Source organism: Anser cygnoides, chromosome 29, assembly GCF_040182565.1.
Source record: "Anser cygnoides isolate HZ-2024a breed goose chromosome 29, Taihu_goose_T2T_genome, whole genome shotgun sequence".
Taxonomy (NCBI): domain Eukaryota; kingdom Metazoa; phylum Chordata; class Aves; order Anseriformes; family Anatidae; genus Anser; species Anser cygnoides.
Window position 1 is genome coordinate 2302327 of NC_089901.1, and position 16796 is coordinate 2319122.

The following is a 16796-nucleotide window of genomic DNA, read 5'->3' on the forward strand; positions in this document are numbered from 1 at the left end:
GCCGCCAGGCACGCGGTGGGGCCGTCTCGCTGCTGCTTGGACCGCCCCTGATTGGCTAACAGCAAAAGGGGCGGGGAGGGCGGGGTTAGTCTTCATCCCGCTCGCTGATTGGTTAGCGAGGCTGTCAGTACAGCGCGGGGCAGGAGGCGAAGCCAATCACAATTCACAAGCGAGAGGGCGGGGGCTCGCCGAGCCGCTCCGAGCGCCGATTGGTCGCGGCGCGTCCTTCCGCCGGAAGCGGCGCCTGAGGCGAGGGAGAGGGAGAGCGGCGGCGGAGCCGCCGGGGCGGCCGCGACCATGAACATCCGCAACGCGCGGGTGGGCGGCCGGGGGAGCCGGGGGGAACCGGGCAGGGGGTGTGGAGCACCGGGGGAGCGTTAAAGGGGCCTGGGGGGGTTAAAGGGGCCTGGGGGGGGGGGGCTCTGAGGAGGCTTTGAGGTGCTGGGGGGCTCTGGGGGCACATTTGAGGTGCTGGGGGTGTTTGGGCGTGCCGGACGGGGGTTTTGGGGTCCTGGGAGGAGAATAGTGGAGTCCTGGAGGGGAATTGGGGTCTTGGAAGGGTCCTGAGGGGGGTTTGAGGTGCTGGGGGGGGGGGGGGTCTGAGGGGGATTGGGGGCCTGTGAGGGCTCTGGGGACGTTTGGGGTGCTGGGGGGCATTTGGGGTCCTGGAGGGGGAGCTTGGGGTCCTGGGAGGGGAATATTGGGGTCCTGGAGAGGAACTGGGGCCTTCGAATGGCTCTGAGGGCGACATTGGGGTCCTGGGAGGGGAATTTGGGTCTTGGGAGGGCTCTGAGGGGGACATTGGGGTCCTGGAGCGGGGGTATTGGGGTTCTGGGGGGCATTGAGGGGGTTTGGGGTTCTTGGAGAGGAATATTGGGGTCCTGGAAGGGAATTGGGGTCCTGAGAGGGCTCTGAGGGAGAGAATTGGGGTCCTGGGAGGGAGATTGGGATCCTGGAAGAGAATTGGGGTCCTGAAGGGGGAATTTGGGGCCCTGGGAAGGCTCTGAGGGGGATATTGGGGTCCTGAAGGCAAGGATTGGGGTGCTGGGAGGGGGATATTGGGGTTCTGGAGGGGGGATTGGGGTTCTCAAAGGGAATTGGGGTCCTGGCGCAGGGGGATTGGGATATTGGGAGGGGGTTATTGGGATAGTGGGGGGGGGGGGGTTAGGGGTCGTGGGAGGGCTCTCAGGGCGGATATTGGGGTCCTGGGGGTGGATATTGGGGTCCTGGGGGCAGATATTGGGGTCCTGGGAGGGCTCTGAGCACGGATTTGGCGTCTTGACGGGGGACACTGGGATCCCGCAAGGCACTTGGGGACCCGAGACCCCCCTCAGCGTCCCGTACACGCCATGGGGCGGCTCCGAGGCCGTTTCGGGGTCCCGTCCCCCCCCCCCCCGGCCCGTTTTGGGGTCTGAGCCGCCCCCGTCCCCGCAGCCCGAGGACCTGATGAACATGCAGCACTGCAACCTGCTGTGCCTGCCCGAGAACTACCAGATGAAATACTACTTCTACCACGGCCTCTCCTGGCCCCAGGTACCGCCCCCTGCCCCCCAGCACCCATGGGTGCTCCAGGGGGCACCCGCACCCCCGAGGCCGAGGCTCGATCCTAAAACCCTTTTTTCCCCCTTTTTTTGTGTTTTTATGCAGCTTTCGTACATCGCCGAGGACGAGAACGGGAAAATCGTCGGCTACGTCCTGGCGAAGATGTGAGTGCGGCGCGGGGGGCCCCCGTCCCGCCCCCCCCCCTTTATTTTGGGGTGCGGTGATAAAATAAGGGGTGCCGAGAGGATTTAGGGTCCCCCCGCGTCTCATCCCGGTGTTTTGTAGGGAGGAAGACCCCGATGACGTTCCTCACGGGCACATCACGTCCCTCGTAAGGGGGGTTGGGGTTTTTTTGGGGGGGGGGAAGGGGGAATATATGGGAAATTTGGGGGTGCTGGGGGGGGCAAAGGAGGCTGACTGGGTTTTGGGGGGGATATAGGTTTTTTGGGGGGGATATAGGGGTTTTTGGGGGGATACAGGGTTTTGGGGGGGGACAGTGTGTTTTGGGGGGGACATAATGCAGTTTTGGGGGATACAGGGGGGTTTTGGGGGGATATTTTGGGTGTTTTTGGGATACGGGGTCTTTTTTGGGGGTATTCTGGGGATATTGTGGGGTTTGGGGGGAGTATAGTGGTTGTTTTCGGGATATTGGGGGTTTAGGGACGATAGTAGTGTTTTTTTGGGGGGATATTGTGGGGTTTTGGGGGGATATGGGGGGGTTGGGGGATATAGGGGGGATATTGTGGGGGTTTTGGGGATACTGGGGGGGTTGGGGGGAATATATTGGCTTTTGGGGGGGATATTGCGGGGTTTTGGGGGCTGTATTGGGGGATTTGGGATATCGGGGCAGGTTGGGGGGGTATAGCGGCTTTTTTGGGGGGTATTTTGGGGGGTTTGGGGGGGGTATTTTGGGGGTTTTGGGGGGGATATTGTGGGGTTTTGGGGGGGATATTGTGGGGTTTTGGCCAGCTCCGAAGTGCACCTGGGGGACTGTTTGATCCCACCTATCTTTAGGGTTGTTTCAATGACACCTACGCGGTTTTGGGGGGTTCTGATGGCGGCGGCAGGCTATGGGGGGGGGGTCCCGAGGCGCTTTCGGGGTGCCCTACACCCCTCGTGTCCCGTCCCCCCCCCCCCCCCAAAAGGCGGTGAAGCGCTCCCACCGGCGCCTGGGGCTGGCGCAGAAGCTGATGGACCAGGCGTCACGGGCCATGATCGAGAACTTCAACGCCAAATACGTCTCCCTGCACGTGCGCAAGAGGTGGGCGCCCCCCAAAACCCCGTTTGCGATCCAGGGGGGCTCCTAAATCACGTTTTTTCCCCCATTTTTGTTTTTTTTATTTATTTTGCTGGCAGCAACCGGGCAGCTTTGCACCTCTACTCCAACACCCTCAACTTCCAGTGAGTGCTGGTTTTAATTAGGGGGGTGATGAACAAATGGGTGTTTTGGGGGGCTTTCGGGGGTGAGGGGAGCCCGTGGCTGGGCTGAAAGCTGGGGGGGGGGGGCACAGGCAGCCCCAAAATAACCCCCCTGTGCTGCTGCCCCCCCCAGGATCAGCGAGGTGGAACCCAAATACTACGCGGACGGCGAGGACGCCTACGCCATGAAGCGGGACCTCACCCAGATGGCAGACGAGGTTGGACCCCCCCCCCCCCCAAAAAATTCTCCAGCCCCCAAACCTGCTGGGGGGGGCACATGGGGTACAGTTTCCCCCCAGTTTTCCCAAAACCTCATTTTTTTTTATTTTTCCCCCCTTTTTTTTTTCATCTTCGCAGCTCCGGAAACAAGTGGAGCAGAAAGAGCGGGGCCGCCCCGCAGCCCCCGGCCCCGGCGAGCGCCCCCGGGGGGCGAGGGCTGCGGAAGCGGGGGCCCCCAGCCCCCGGGGCGCCCCCGGAGGACAGCGGGGCCGACAGCAAGGACGTGAGCGAGGTGAGCGAGGCCACCGAGAGCACCGACGTCAAGGACAGCTCCGAGGCCTCCGACTCCGCCTCGTAGGGCCCCCCAAAAATTTGGGGGGCTGCGGGGGACCCCTACCCACCCCATTTTTTTTTTGGGGTGGGGGCGGAATAAACCTTTCCCTTTCCAGCTTTTGTTTGTTGTGGAGGTGGGGGGGAGGTTGTGGGCAACATTTGGGGGGTTTGGGGGGAATTTGGGGTGGTTTTGGGGGAGTTTAGGGGTGTTGTGGGGTGGCTTTGGGTGAGGTTGGGGCAGTTGGAGGGGTTTAGGGGCATTTTGGGGTGGGTTTAGGGGGACTTTGGGGTGGGTTTGGGGGGGTTTAGGGGGACTGGGGTGGTTTTGGGGGGTTTTAGGGGTGTTGTGGGGTGGCTTTGGGTGAGGTTGGGGCAGTTGGAGGAGTTTAAGGGCATTTTGGGGTGAATTTAGGGGAGTTGAGGGGGCTTTGGGGGACTTTGGGGGGGGGGTTTGGGGGAGTTTAGCGGGACTTTGGAGTGGTTTTGGGGGGTTTTAGGGGTGTTGTGGGATGGCTTTGTGTGAGGTTGGGGCAATTGGAGGGGTTTAGGGGCGTTTTGGGGTGAATTTAAGGGAGTTGAGGGGGTTTTGGGGGACTTTGGGGTGGCTTTGGGGGCTTTATGGGGACTTTGGGGTGGTTTTGGGGGGGTTAGGGGGACTTTGGGGCAGGTTTGGGCGTTTTAGGGGTGTTGTGGGGTGGCTTTAGCTGAGCTTGGGGCAATGGGAGGGGTTTAGGGACATTTTGGGGTGACTTTGGGGGAGTTGGGGTGACTTTGGGGGAGATTAGGGGGGTTTTGGGGTGACCTAGGAGAGGTTTAGGGGCTTCAGGGGGTGTTAGGGCAACTTTGGGGGCGGTTAGGGCAATTTTGGGGGGGTTTGGGGGGGGGTTTGGCACAACTGGAGGGTTTAAGGGGGATTTAGGGTCGGTTTGGGGTGACTTTGGGGGTTTTAAGGGTGTTTTGGGGTGATTTTGGAGGGCTGGGGTGATTTTGGGGGAGTTGGGGGGATTTGGGGGGGCTTGGGGCGATTTGGAGGGGGTCTGGGGTGACTTTGGGGAAGCTTAGGGTGTTTTGGGGGCGACTTTGGGGAGGTTTATGGGGATTTGGGGCAACTTTCGGGGGCTGAGGGGGTTTTGGGGCGCCCCCGCCCCTTGGGACCAGTGAGGGAGGGGAAGGGGCGTGGCTTCGTGACCACGCCCCCAGTCGCTGATTGGCCAAGGCTGCGGGCGGCGTCGGGGCGTGGCCACGTCGGCTGGGGGGCGTGGCTTCACCCAACCCCATTCGCTGATTGGCGGCGGCGGCCCAGCCCGAAGGCGGTGGCCTTGGGCCGCCGGAAGCGGAAGTGGCGCATTTCTACTTCCGGCGGCCGTGCTTGGAGGAACTGCAGGCGGCGGCGGGGGCTCCGGAGCTGGGCCTGGAGGTGGGGGGGGCAACCAGGACCGGGGGGGGGGGGGGGAGCCCTGGGGTCTGAGGTGGGGGGGGTTAAAGAGGGGTTTGGGAAGGGGGGACCCGGTATTGGGGGGGTTTGGGGCGGGGGGGCGGTAATGAGGAGTTGGGGGGTAATGGGGGGGTGGTAATAGTTTTCTGGGGGGAGGGGGCTGCTGGGGGGCAACGGCACCAGGTTTTGGGGGGCCTTGGTGAAGTTGGGGGGGATGGGGAGGGGGAAATGGGATTTGGGGGGCTTTTGGGGGGGGTCTTTGGCATTGGGGGGTGTTTGGGGGGTCTTTGGTATTGGGGGGCGTTTGGGGGGGGGGGTCTTAGGCATTTGGGGGGCTGAAGGGCAACAAGGGGTCAGTGGTAGTGGGGGGGCTGGGTTTGCCCCCACCGTCAGGGTTTTAGGGGGGACTTCACTCTGTTCCCCCCCAGGTGCCGCGACCTCATCATCATGGCCCCCCCCCCCCCCCCCCCCCCCAGGTAGGAATGGCTCAAAAAAGTGAAACTGCCCCAAAATACAGTTATAATAAAATAAAAATACTCCTCCTCCCCCCCAAACCATCACTGAGGGGGTCGTTGGGAAGGGGAGGGGCGGCAGGGGGACACCGTTTTTGTAAAACTTTTTGCTTTATTATAGTATTTAAGCTTTTAAAAATAAAAAAAAAAGGAATTTTTAAATTTTCTGCTGCAAAATGTACAAAAATCGTTGAAGCCTCCCTAAAAAAATCTCTGCGGGGAGGGGAAAAATATCGGGGGGGGGTCTTCAGAAGGGGGTACTGAGGTCCCCCCTCCGACTGGGGGTTTGGGGGGGGGGTTCAAGGCTGCCAAACACCCTGAGATGTGTTTTTTTGGGGGGGGGGGGGCTTTTTACCCACAATATTTGGGGGGGGTTGGACCCCCCCGAATTCAATCTCTGCCCCCTTGGGGTCCGTCCGTCCGTCCTGGGGCTGCTCAGCCACGACCTCTTCCACCCCACTGCCTGGAAAAATGGGGGGGGGGGGGGCACGGTCAGAAGCCCCCTTTTTTGGGGTGGGGGTCAGGAGGGGTGGGGGCCCCCCCGGGGGGGGGGGGTCTGGGTGGGGGGGGGTCTCTTACCATCCCCGTCGTCGAGGATCTCCTGCACCTCCTCGTCGTCGTCCACGATCACCACGCTGTCCTCCCCACTCTCGCTGTGGGGTTGGGGGGGGCACGGTGTTGGGGGTCCCGTCCCCCAAAATCTGCCCCCCCTGCCTCCAAATTTCTTCTCCCGTGCCCCCCCAACCCCCCAAGGGCTGACCTTTCGGGGGCCCTCAGCGCCCTCCCCCAGCAGGTAGAACGGCAGCGGGTTCGGCCACAGCTCCTCCTTGATGATCTGGGGGGGGGGACATGGGGGGTCAGGGGGATACTGGGAGGGGTACTGGGAGCACTGGGGGTGTACTGGGGGCACTGGGAGGGGTACTGGCGGCACTGGGAGGTCCTCAAGGGGACACTGGGGGGCTCTGAGGGGAGTTTGGGTATGGAAAAGAGCCCATAGAGGGGTTTGAGAGGGGACTGGAGAACACTGGGACATACTGGGAGGGTACTGGGAGCACTGGGAGGGGTACTGGGGGCACTGGGGGTGTACTGGGGGCACTGGGAGGGGTACTGGGGGGCACTGGGGGGCTCTGAGGGGGGTTTAGGTATGGAAAAGAGCCCATAGAGGGGTTTGAGAGGGGACTGGAGAACACTGGGACATACTGGGAGGGTACTGGGAGCACTGGGAGGGGTACTGGGGGCACTGGGAGGGGTGCTGGGGGCACTGGGATGTCCTCAAAGGGATACTGGGGGGTGCTGGGGGGGTTAGGTACGGAAAGGACCCCATAGAGAGCACTGGGACATACTGGGATGCTCTAGGAGGGCACTGGGAGCACTGGGATGAGTCAGAACTGGTACTGGGGTGGAGCGAGAAGAGTACTGGGAGTACTGGGATGCCTTTGAAGGAATTGTGGAGTATGGGGAGGGTGCTGGGAGAAGCCCTTAGGTATGCTCCAAAGGGTACTGGGGACCACTGGGAGATACTGGGATGCTCTGGGAAGCACGGGGAAGTGCTGGGAGCGTACTGGGCGCACTGGGGGGGGTCTTGAGGGGATACTGGGAGGTGCTGGGAGGCACGGGGAGGTGCTGGGGGCGCTGGGAGCGGCGAGGGAAGCACCGGGACTACTGGGATGCGCTTGAGGGCGTACTGGCTGTACTGGGATGCGCTTGGGGGCGTACCAGCGCTGTACTGGGAGGCACTGGGAGGCACTGGGAGCGTACTGGGGCTCACCTCGGCCACGCGATCCCCCGCGGGGAAGCTGTGGTCCCCGAACCAGGCGAAGAAGCTGCGGGGAGGGGGGACCCTTGGGGGGCCGGCACCGGGGGTCCTGCCCCTGCCACCACCGGATCGGGGTCGAGTGGGACACCAGGTGACCTGCGGGGGGGGGCGAGCGGGATGGGGGGGGTCACTAAAGACCCCCCAAACCCCATAAAATGCCCCCCCCCCCCCCCCCCCAAGCACCCCCAGAGCTCACCCACCGGAGGGGCCGCGCACGAACTCCTTGGCCACGACGCGGTTCTGGAAGTAGGGGTTGCCGGCGAAGAAAAACCTGATCCTGCAGCCGGGCCGGGCCGGGCCGAATTCTTCCACCTGGGGGACCCGCGAAGCGTCACCCCCCCCCCCTGCTGCGGGGGGGGGCCCCAAAATCCCCCCCCCCCCCCGCGAGGTACCTGCAGGCTGGTCATGTAGCTCAGCGCGTCCTCGTCGCGGTCGCTGATCATGGCCGAGAGTTGGGGGTGGTTCAGGAACTGGAGGCCGGCGTTAAGGGAAGCTGGGGGGGGTGAGGTTGTGTCCTCCCCCCCCCCCAAAAATTAACACCCCCCCCCCCCCAAAAAAAAAAAAAAGGATACGGCCGTGACCCAGAAGCCCGGGATGTGCTGGATGAGGTGGTTGCGGCGCTGCAGGTGGGGCCGGCGGCGCAGCCCGAATTTGGCGCGCAGGCGGCGGAAGGCGCGCGCCGCCTCCTCCTCCACGGCCTCCAGCTCCAGCTGCACGGCCTCCAGGGCCGCCAGGTAGCGGCCCGGCCCTTCGTCCGCCTCCTCTTCCTCGTCCTCGTCTTCGCCCAGCGAGATCACCGCGCACTCCTCCGGGCTCGGCCTCTTCTGCCCCTTGGCCTCGCCGGTGCGCTCCGGGCAGCCAGCGGCGGCGGGCTCCGGGCCTCCCTTGAGCGCGGCGCCGGGTTCCGGGCTCCCCTCAGGCTCGGCGGCGGTCTCCAGGCCTCCGTTCGCGCTCCCGCCTCGCGCCAGGCGGCTGCCGGTGGTGGTCTCGAGGCCCGCTTTGGGCTCCGGCCTCCCTTTTCCGCTTGGGTGTTGCTCTGAGCCGCCGCCGTTGGTGGCCTCCAGGCCCCCCTTGGCCTCCGGCCTCCCTTTTCCACTTGTGCTTTGCTCCCAGCAGCTGCCGGCGGCGGCCTCCAGGCCCCCTTGGGCCTCAGCCTCCTTTTCCCACTCGTGCTTTGCTCCCAGCAGCCGCCGTTGGCGGTCTCCAGCCCCCTTGGCCCCCAGCCTCCTTTTCCCCTTCGGGCTTCGCTCCGAGCGTCTCCCAGCGGCGGCGTCCGGCCCCCTCCCACACCAACCAGCGGCCTCCAGCCCCCCTTCCCCTCTCCGAGGGGCCAGGCGGCGCGCTCTCCGGGCTCCCATCCGGCGTGCCGGCGCTCGCGGGGCTCCGTGGGGCCTCCGGGCTCCCTAGGATGGGGACAAATGGCAGCTTCAAGGACCCCAGAGAACCCCGAGGGTGGTTTCCAGGCCCCCCCATTCATCCCCTGGCGGTTTCCAGGCCCCCCATTCACCCCAGGGCGGTCTCCAGGCCCCCCCAAGTCCCCCTATGGCGGTTTCCAGCCCCCATTCACCCCAGGGCGGTTTCCAGCCCCCCCATTCACCCCAGGGCGGTTTCCAGGCCCCCCAAGTCCCCCTATGGCGGTTTCCAGCCCCCCATTCACCCCAGGGCGGTTCCCAGACCCCCCCAAGTCCCCCTATGGCGGTTTCCAGGCCCCCCATTCATCCCATGGCGGTTTCCAGGCCTCCCAGTCCCCCCATGGCGGTTTCCAGCCCCCCATTCATCGCCTGGTGGTTTCCAGGCCCCCCCATTCACCCCAGGGCGGATTCCAGGCCCCCCATTCATCCCCTGGCTGTTTCCAGCCCCCCCATTCACCCCAGGGCAGTTTCCAGGCCCCCCAGTCCCCCTCTGGCGGTTCCCAGGCCCCCCATTCATCCCCTGGCAGTTTCCAGGCCCCCCCAAGTCCCCCTATGGCGGTTTCCAGGCCCCCCATTCATCCCCTGGTGGTTTCCAGGCCCCCCCATTCATCCCATGGCGGTTTCCAGGCCTCCCAGTCCCCCCATGGTGGTTTCCAGCCCCCCATTCATCCCCTGGTGGTTTCCAGGCCTCCCCATTCACCCCAGGGCGGATTCCAGGCCCCCCATTCATCCCCCGGCTGTTTCCAGCCCCCATTCACCCCAGGGCAGTTTCCAGGCCCCCCCAGTCCCCCTCTGGCGGTTCCCAGTACCCCCCCATTCATCCCCTGGCGGTTTCCAGGCCCCCCGGTCCCCCCATGGCAGTTTCCAGCCCCCCCCCCAGCCGTATCCAGGCCCCCTCCCCCGCCGCCTCACGGCGCATGCGCGCCGCCCCCTCTCACCGCGGCCTACCGGCAGGGGGTGACGCCTCCCGGCCCGGCCCGGCGGACGGATCCAAGCGGCGGAGCTTGGCGGGGGGTGACGACGGCAGCGGCGGCCGCTCCCCCCGGCCCCGCTCATGGCGGCGGGGGCGGGGGCGGCTCCAGGGCCCGGCGGGCTCCGGCGGCCGTGAGAGCGCCCGCACCGCCCCCGCCCCGCCGCCGCCCTGCGCGGCTACTTCCGCCCGCGAGGGGCGTGGCCTCGCCGGGTCACGTGGCCCTCTGGCGGGCTCAGGGGAGGGGAGGGGGCTCGGCGCGCACGCGCGCTGCGGCGGCGGGCACGTGCGGCCGGCGCGAGGGCGGCGCGGTGACGTGAGCACGTCAGTCGCGGCCGAGCCGCCGGCGGGGGCGGACGTGGGGCCGCGCTCTCCCGGGGCTGCGCCGCGCCGGGGGGGGGGGGGGGGGGGATGAAGGGCCGGGACCCCCCCCAAATTAAATCCAGGGGGCCGGGGCGCTCCTTCCGGCCCGGTTCCCCCCCCGCGTGTTGCGGGACCCCCGTTGGGCTGCATCGCGGTGAGTTGGAGCGGCCGCCAACGCCCCCTGCCTCAGTCTGGGAGCCCCCCCCCCATTCAACGCACAGGCCTGAGCCCCCCCTTCATATTTGTGCCCCCCCCCCCCATTTTCCCTCAAGCGTTTGAGGACCCCCCTCAGTTCCCCTTCAAGGCTCCGAGGACCCCCAAGTTGTTCCCCCACCCCCCCCCATTTCCCTCCCCAGGTGCCCCCCCCCATCCGGCAGAGCCCCCCCCTACACGACACCGATTTTCAGCCCCCCCCCGCGTTATAAAACCGCCCCCCCCCCCATGTTTGTCAGTCCGTGACCTTTGCAGGGGACCTTCCCCGGGGCAGGAAGCGGCTGCGACAGAGAGAAACCGGGAGGGGGTGGGGGGGGGCTGAAAATGGGGAGGGGGAGCCCAGCCATCCCCCCCCCCCAAAAAAAAATAATTATATTCCCCCCCCGCTCCCAACCCCGCAAGGAATCAGGGCGAGCGCGTTTCCACGGCTGTATCTACACCAGGCGGTACAGGGGCGCCCCGAGACCGGGGCCACAAAATGGCGGTGATGGGGGGGGGGGGGGGGGGGTGGGGGGGCACAAAATGGTGGAGCCGCCCCCCCCCCCCCAGGTGATGGATTTGGGGGTGTCACGGCCCCGTCTCCCAATTCGGGGTGTCCCCAGCAGGGGGGGGGGTCGTGAGAGATCCGGGGTTGTCCCATGCCACGGCCATGCGGTGATGGGGGGGCGTCCCATGCTGCCCCCCCCCCAATAATGACCCTTTTTTGGGGGGGGGTCGCCCGCCACTTGGGGACCTCGTGACAATTCGGGGGGGGCCCTCCCCCCTCACGTCAACCAGGCCAAGGCCAGGTAGATCCCCAAGGCCAAGGCGGCCGTCGGCCCCCCCGTCGCCGCACGCCACCGGCACCAGCACGGCCAAGGCCAGCACCACCCCGCAGCGCCTCAGCGCCCCCCAGCGCCCCCCCCCCGGCCCGGGGGGGGCCTCGCCGGCACCACCAAAGCCCCCGCGAGCGGCCCCCCCATGCCCCGCAGCTCGGGGGGCTGCGGCGGCCCGCCGCCGCCGCCGCCCCCCTCGTAACGCCTCGCCATCTCGGCTGCCAGCGAGGTGTTGGGGCCCCCGCTCGGGGGCGGGGGGGGCAGGTTGCCGGGGGGGGCCCCGCGTCGTCGCCTCCCGCCGGCCCCCCCGCAGCCGCCGCAGGTGGGAGAGGTAGAGCTGCTCCAGCTCCCGCGCCACGGCCTCCTCCTCGGCACCCTGCGGAAAGGGGGGGGGGGGGGGGGGGCAGGGGGCCCCCAAAAGTTTGGGGGGGGCCCCAAAAGGTTTGAGGGGGTCCTGTTTTGATTGGGGGGGGCGCTCACCTGTGCCTGGTCCGCTTCCGGGGGGCGGCAGCGGCGTCGGTTCGGGGTCAGGGTCTGGGGAGGGAAGGGGGGGTGGGAAATGGGGGGGGGCAAAATGGGGGGGTTGGAACCCCAAAATGGGGGGTCCAAGCCCCAAATTGGGGGGTTGGAGCCCCAAAATGGGGGCTGGAACCCCAAATTGGGGGGTCCAAGCCCCAAATTGGGGGAGTTGGAGCCCCAAAATGGGGGGTTGGAACCCCAAACTGGGGGGTCCAAGCCCCAAATTGGGGGAGTTGGAGCCCCAAAATGGGGGGGTTGGAACCCCAAATTGGGGGGTCCAAGCCTCAAATTGGGGGAGTTGGAGCCCCAAAATGGGGGGCTGGAACCCCAAAATGGGGGGGTCCAAGCCCCAAATTGGGGGAGTTGGAGCCCCAAAATGGGGGGTTGGAACCCCAAACTGGGGGGTCCAAGCCCCAAATTGGGGGAGTTGGAGCCCCAAAATGGGGGGGTTGGAACCCCAAATTGGGGGGGTCCAAGCCTCAAATTGGGGGAGTTGGAGCCCCAAAATGGGGGCTGGAACCCCAAAATGGGGGGGTCCAAGCCCCAAATTGGGGGAGTTGGAGCCCCAAAATGGGGGCTGGAACCCCAAATTGGGGGGTCCAAGCCCCAAATTGGGGGAGTTGGAGCCCCAAAATGGGGGGTTGGAACCCCAAACTGGGGGGTCCAAGCCCCAAATTGGGGGAGTTGGAGCCCCAAAATGGGGGGGCTGGAACCCCAAAATGGGGGGTCGGACCCCCAGATTGGGGGTTGAATCCCCCAAATGGGGGTCAGACCCCCAAAATGGGGGGGGGGCTCGAAACCCCAAACTGGGGGAGTCGGCCCCCAAAATGAGGCGGGGGGGGGGCAATACTTACCCACGCTGCAGCAGGGGGTGGGGGCTGCTCCTCCTCTGCCTCCTGCGGCCTTTTTTTTTGGGGGGGGGGGGACACAGGGGGGGGGGGTCACTGGACAGCACCCAAACGCCCCAGTGCCCCCCCCCCCTTAAATTTTGGGGGGGCCCTTACCTGCCCGGCCCCAGCCTCATCCAGCTCCCCGGGGGCTGCCCCCCCGCGGGTCCCCCCCGGCCCCTCCCCCCCTCGCCGCCCCCCCCCCACCCACCCCCCCCCCCCCCCCCCCCCCGCCCCCCGGGGGGGCCAGGGCTGGTACTGCCGGAGGCGGGCGAGGGGCAGCCCCAGGGCGTCGGCGAACAGCACCCGGCGGGACCCCCGGGGGGGGCGCGGGGGGCTCGGGGCCCCCCCCCGGCACCCAAGGCCCCCCCCCCCGGGACCCAGGCCCCCCCCGGGACCCAGGCCTCGGGGGGGGGGCTCGGGCTCGGGCGGGAGCCAGGCCCCCGGGGGGGGGCTGCGGCGGGCGGGGGGGGGGGGCCGGGCCGGGGGGGGGGGGGGGCCGGGGGGGGCCGGTTGGGGAGGGCCCCCCGGCGCGGGGCATGCCGGGAGTCCGGCCAAGGGGCGGGCGGGGGGGCGCCGGGGCGGAGGCGGGCGGCCGGGCCATGGCGGGCGGGGGCGGGGGCGGGGGGCGTGGCCGGGGGGGAGGGGGCGGGGCGTGGGGGAAGGGGGCGGGGCTTGGGCAGCGCTGCGCGGGCGGAGGGGGCGGGGCGTGGGTGAAGGGGGCGGGGCTTGGGCAGCGCTGCGCGGGCGGAGGGGGCGGGGCGTGGGTGAAGGGGGCGGGGCGTGGGTGAAGGGGGCGGGGCTAGGGCAGCGCTGCGCGGGCGGAGGGGGCGGGGTTATGGAGGAGGGGGCGGGGCTTGTGCGGGAGGGGGCGGGGCTTGTGCGGAGGGGGCGGGGCTTGGGGGTCCCCAGCCTGGGCCATATGGGGCGCATTGGGGTGCATGGGGGGGGGGGGGGGGGGGGCGCTTTGTAGGACCCCTGTTTTTTTTTGGGGGGGGGGGCTGTTTTGGGGTGAAGGGGCCCCCCCATACGTGGGGGTGCCCGGGGGCTGTGGGGACCCCCCACACCAGGTGCCCCCAGGGGTGGTTTAGGGTCGCGGGGGGGGATGGTGTCATTTTGCAGTCGTTTTTTTGGGGTGGGGGCATTAAAAGTGAAGCTGCCCCCCCAAAATAATAATGGGTGCTTGTGGGTGAAGGGGGGGCCCCAAATGCTGCGGGGGGTGAAGTGGGGGCCCTATAACCTTTGGGATTTGGGGGGGGGGGGGGCACTGTTTAACCCTTTATATGCCCCCACAGGTGGGGGGGGGTTGTGGCCCCCCCCCCAAGAATCTCACAACAAAAATTGGGGTGTCCTCATTGCTTTGCCCCCCCCCAAAAAAAAAAAAAAAAAAAAAGTGAAAGTTTGGGGCGGTGCTCGCGCCCCCCCCCCCCCCGCCCTCATGGGGAGGGGGCGGAGGATTTGGGGGCCCCCACCCCCCCCCCCCCCCCAGAGGAGGAGGAGGGTTTTCTGACATCATGGGGGGGGGGGCACCCATAAAAAGCGGGGTGCCGGTGGGGCTGGAAGCGCGGGGCGCTGCCGGTGAGTGGGGGTTTTTTGGGGGGGGGGGTTGGGGTCTGCGCCCCCCCCTTTGTGGGACGGGGAGGGGGTCTTGGGGCCCCCCCCCCCCAGTTTCCTGCTCCCGGGGTGGTTTCGCCTCCGAGCTGGGGAAGTCCCTGGGGGGGGGGGGGGGGGGGGGGGAAACCAGCCCCGACCCCCCCCCCCCGCACCCCGAAACTGGGGAGGGGGCTCAGGGCGCCGAAAGCGGGACCTGCTTTGGGTCAAAACGCAGCGGATTCGGGTCAAAAACGTGAAGTTTTAAAAGCGGGGGGGCCCAGCTGGAAAAAGCCCCCCCCCCCCCCCCCAAAAAAAATCGGGGGGGGGCTGCTTGCGGGCGCAAACCCTTTTTTGAGCACTTTGGGGGAATTTGGGGCGTTTCGGGTGGTTTCGGTGCCCTTTTTGGTGCCGTTTCTCGGCTTTTCGGAGCGCCTTCCGTGGCCTCTTTCGACGCTTTGGGTTTTGGGGCGATTTAGCGAGATTTGGATGTTTTTTTAGAATCAAGAGATTGAAAATGGTGTGTGTGGGGGTGGAACAGGGCTGTTTTGGGGCATTTCTCTCAGTTTCGGAAAGTTTGTGCTTGGCCTTTTTAGGGTTTTTCTCCCTGGTTGTTTTGGGGCGTTTTCTGCGTTTTTTAGACCAACTTTGCATTGTTTTTTTTTTTGTGTTTCTACACGGGGCCATTTTGGGGCTGCTGGCTGCATTTCCGCGTGTTTGCGCCCAGCCATTTTGGGGTGTTTCTCTGCTTTTTGACTGATTCGGGCCCTTTTTATATGGCCATTTTGGGGTGTCTTTTCCTTGCCGTTTTGGGGCATTTCTGTCCGTTTTGGGGTGTTTGTTTCTGGCCACTTTGCGACGGTTTTATACATTTTTTTTTCGGGGTAGCTTTATCCAACTATTTTGGGGCAATTCCTTGCATTTTGGGATGTTTTTATCTGCTCAGTTTGGGGTTTTTCCACTTGGTCGTTCTGGGGTGTCCGCGTCCAACCGTTTTGGGGCATTTCTTGCCTTTTGGGGTACGTCTCCACAGTCCTTTTAAGGCGTTTATAGTCAGCTATTTTGGGTCATTTTCCCGTGTTTTGAGGTGTTCCTCGATCATGAATTTAGGGTGTTTCCCCTTGACGGCTTCGGGGTGTCCCGCGTCACGGTTTTGGGGGCGTTTCGTTGCTTTTTGGGGACCGGTTTTGTTCTTTGCTCCTTGTGCGACGTCTCCCGGCGCTTCACCGTCCGTTTTGGGGCGTTTTCCCCCGTTTCGAGGCGTCTCTTCACGACCAATTTCCCGCATTTCCCCCTCGGTGCTGCGGGCTGCTTCGTTTTGGGGCGCTTTTCTCCGTTCCGGCCTGGCCGTTCCCGGTCGTTTCGGGGCAATTTCTCGACGTTTTGGGGCAATTTCTCAGCGTTTTGGGGCAATTTCTTGGCGTTTTGGGGCAGCCGGGGGCGCGTTCTAGGTTTGGGGGCCCCGGCCCCCCCGCGTGACTCAGGGCTGTGGTTTCCCGTCTATAAATCGGGGGCGGAGGCGCCCGGTGTCGCCCAGAGCCATGGCGGGTGCCCGGGACCCGTGAGCGGGGGCACTGGGAGCACTGGGAGGCACTGGGAGGGGGCACCGACGTGGACTGGGGGGGCACTGGGAGGGGAATTGGGAGCACTGGGAGGCACTGGGAGGCACCGGGAGGGGAGCGCGATGGGCTGAGGGAGTTGTTGGACAGGAGCGGGGCGCGCTGGAATGAACTGGAGGGTGCTGGGGGTAACTGGGATGGACTGGGAGGGGTATTGGGGACACTGGGAGGGGATTGGGAGGGATACTGGGAGCACTGGGTGGAGACTGGGAGGGATATTTGGAGTACTGGGATGGACTGGGGGTGCTGGGGGGGCAGTGGGACAGGACTGGGAGAGACTGGGGCTTGCTGGGGTGGACTGGAGGGTGCTGGGAGGCACTGGGATGGACTGGGAGGATACCAAGAGAGGACTGGGACTGGGAATGACTGGGAGGGGACTGGGGGTTGCTGGGAGGGACTGGAGGAGTGTTGGGGGGGCACTGGGAGGGATTGGGATGGACTGGGGAGCACTGGGAGGGACCAGAGGGGGTGTCGGAAAGGACTGGGAGGGACCGGGGCTCATTGGGATGCGCTGGGATGAACTCGGGGGCGCTGGGATGAACTGGGAGGCACTGGGATGAACTGGGAGCCGCGCAGAGCTCTCAAACTGGGCGCGGGCCCAGGCCAAACTGGGAGCACTGGGGCAGCACCCCGAACATCTTGGGGGGGGGCGGACAAAAGGGGGGGGGGGCGCACAGGAGGCCCCCCCAGAGTGACACTGGGAGGCACTGGGATGGGAACTGGTGTAACTGGGAGCCTGGGGGGGCACCGCCACCCACGCAGGCGGGGGCCGGGACTTGCCGTGACGCACGGCCCCGCGTCACACGGGGGAAGGAGGGGGGGGGGGGGGGGGGACAAAGGGGGGGGACACAATCCCCCCCCCCCCAATGTCCCCCCCCACCCCCTTTTTCTGTGCCCCCCCCCCCCAGGCTCCGCCGCCCCCCGCGCCCCCCAGGATCGCCCCCACGGTGCTGACCCACGGCGAGGGGCTCCCCCGGCACGCGCAGGTGGGGGTTGAATCTGGGGGGGGGGGGACCCCAAATTGTGGGGGGGGTCTCACCTTCTCCCCCCCCCCCCCATTTTCCCCCACAGGTGCCCCCCGAGGGGGCTCGTGCCCCCCTCCTGCACGTCCACCACCCCGGGGTGCTGGTGA

General features: G+C 66.2%; 2 protein-coding genes across 2 annotated transcripts; one reads left to right on the forward strand and one right to left on the reverse strand.

Moving 5' to 3' along the window:
- The first annotated feature begins 30 nt into the window (after positions 1 to 30).
- On the forward strand, positions 31 to 3628 carry LOC136787511 (N-alpha-acetyltransferase 10-like). The gene is given in 9 exon segments (XM_066984819.1): positions 31 to 318; positions 1435 to 1533; positions 1648 to 1706; positions 1828 to 1873; positions 2688 to 2803; positions 2899 to 2943; positions 3095 to 3179; positions 3319 to 3389; positions 3391 to 3628. Coding segments are annotated over 9 exon segments (690 nt in total). The 5' UTR covers positions 31 to 297; the 3' UTR covers positions 3539 to 3628.
- Positions 3629 to 5643: 2015 nt separating this feature from the next.
- On the reverse strand, positions 5644 to 9868 carry TSPYL2 (TSPY like 2). The gene is given in 8 exon segments (XM_066984793.1): positions 5644 to 5923; positions 6040 to 6295; positions 7229 to 7289; positions 7291 to 7372; positions 7477 to 7588; positions 7669 to 7746; positions 7849 to 8679; positions 9637 to 9868. Coding segments are annotated over 8 exon segments (1692 nt in total). The 5' UTR covers positions 9745 to 9868; the 3' UTR covers positions 5644 to 5759.
- Between the last annotated feature and the right edge of the window lie 6928 nt (positions 9869 to 16796).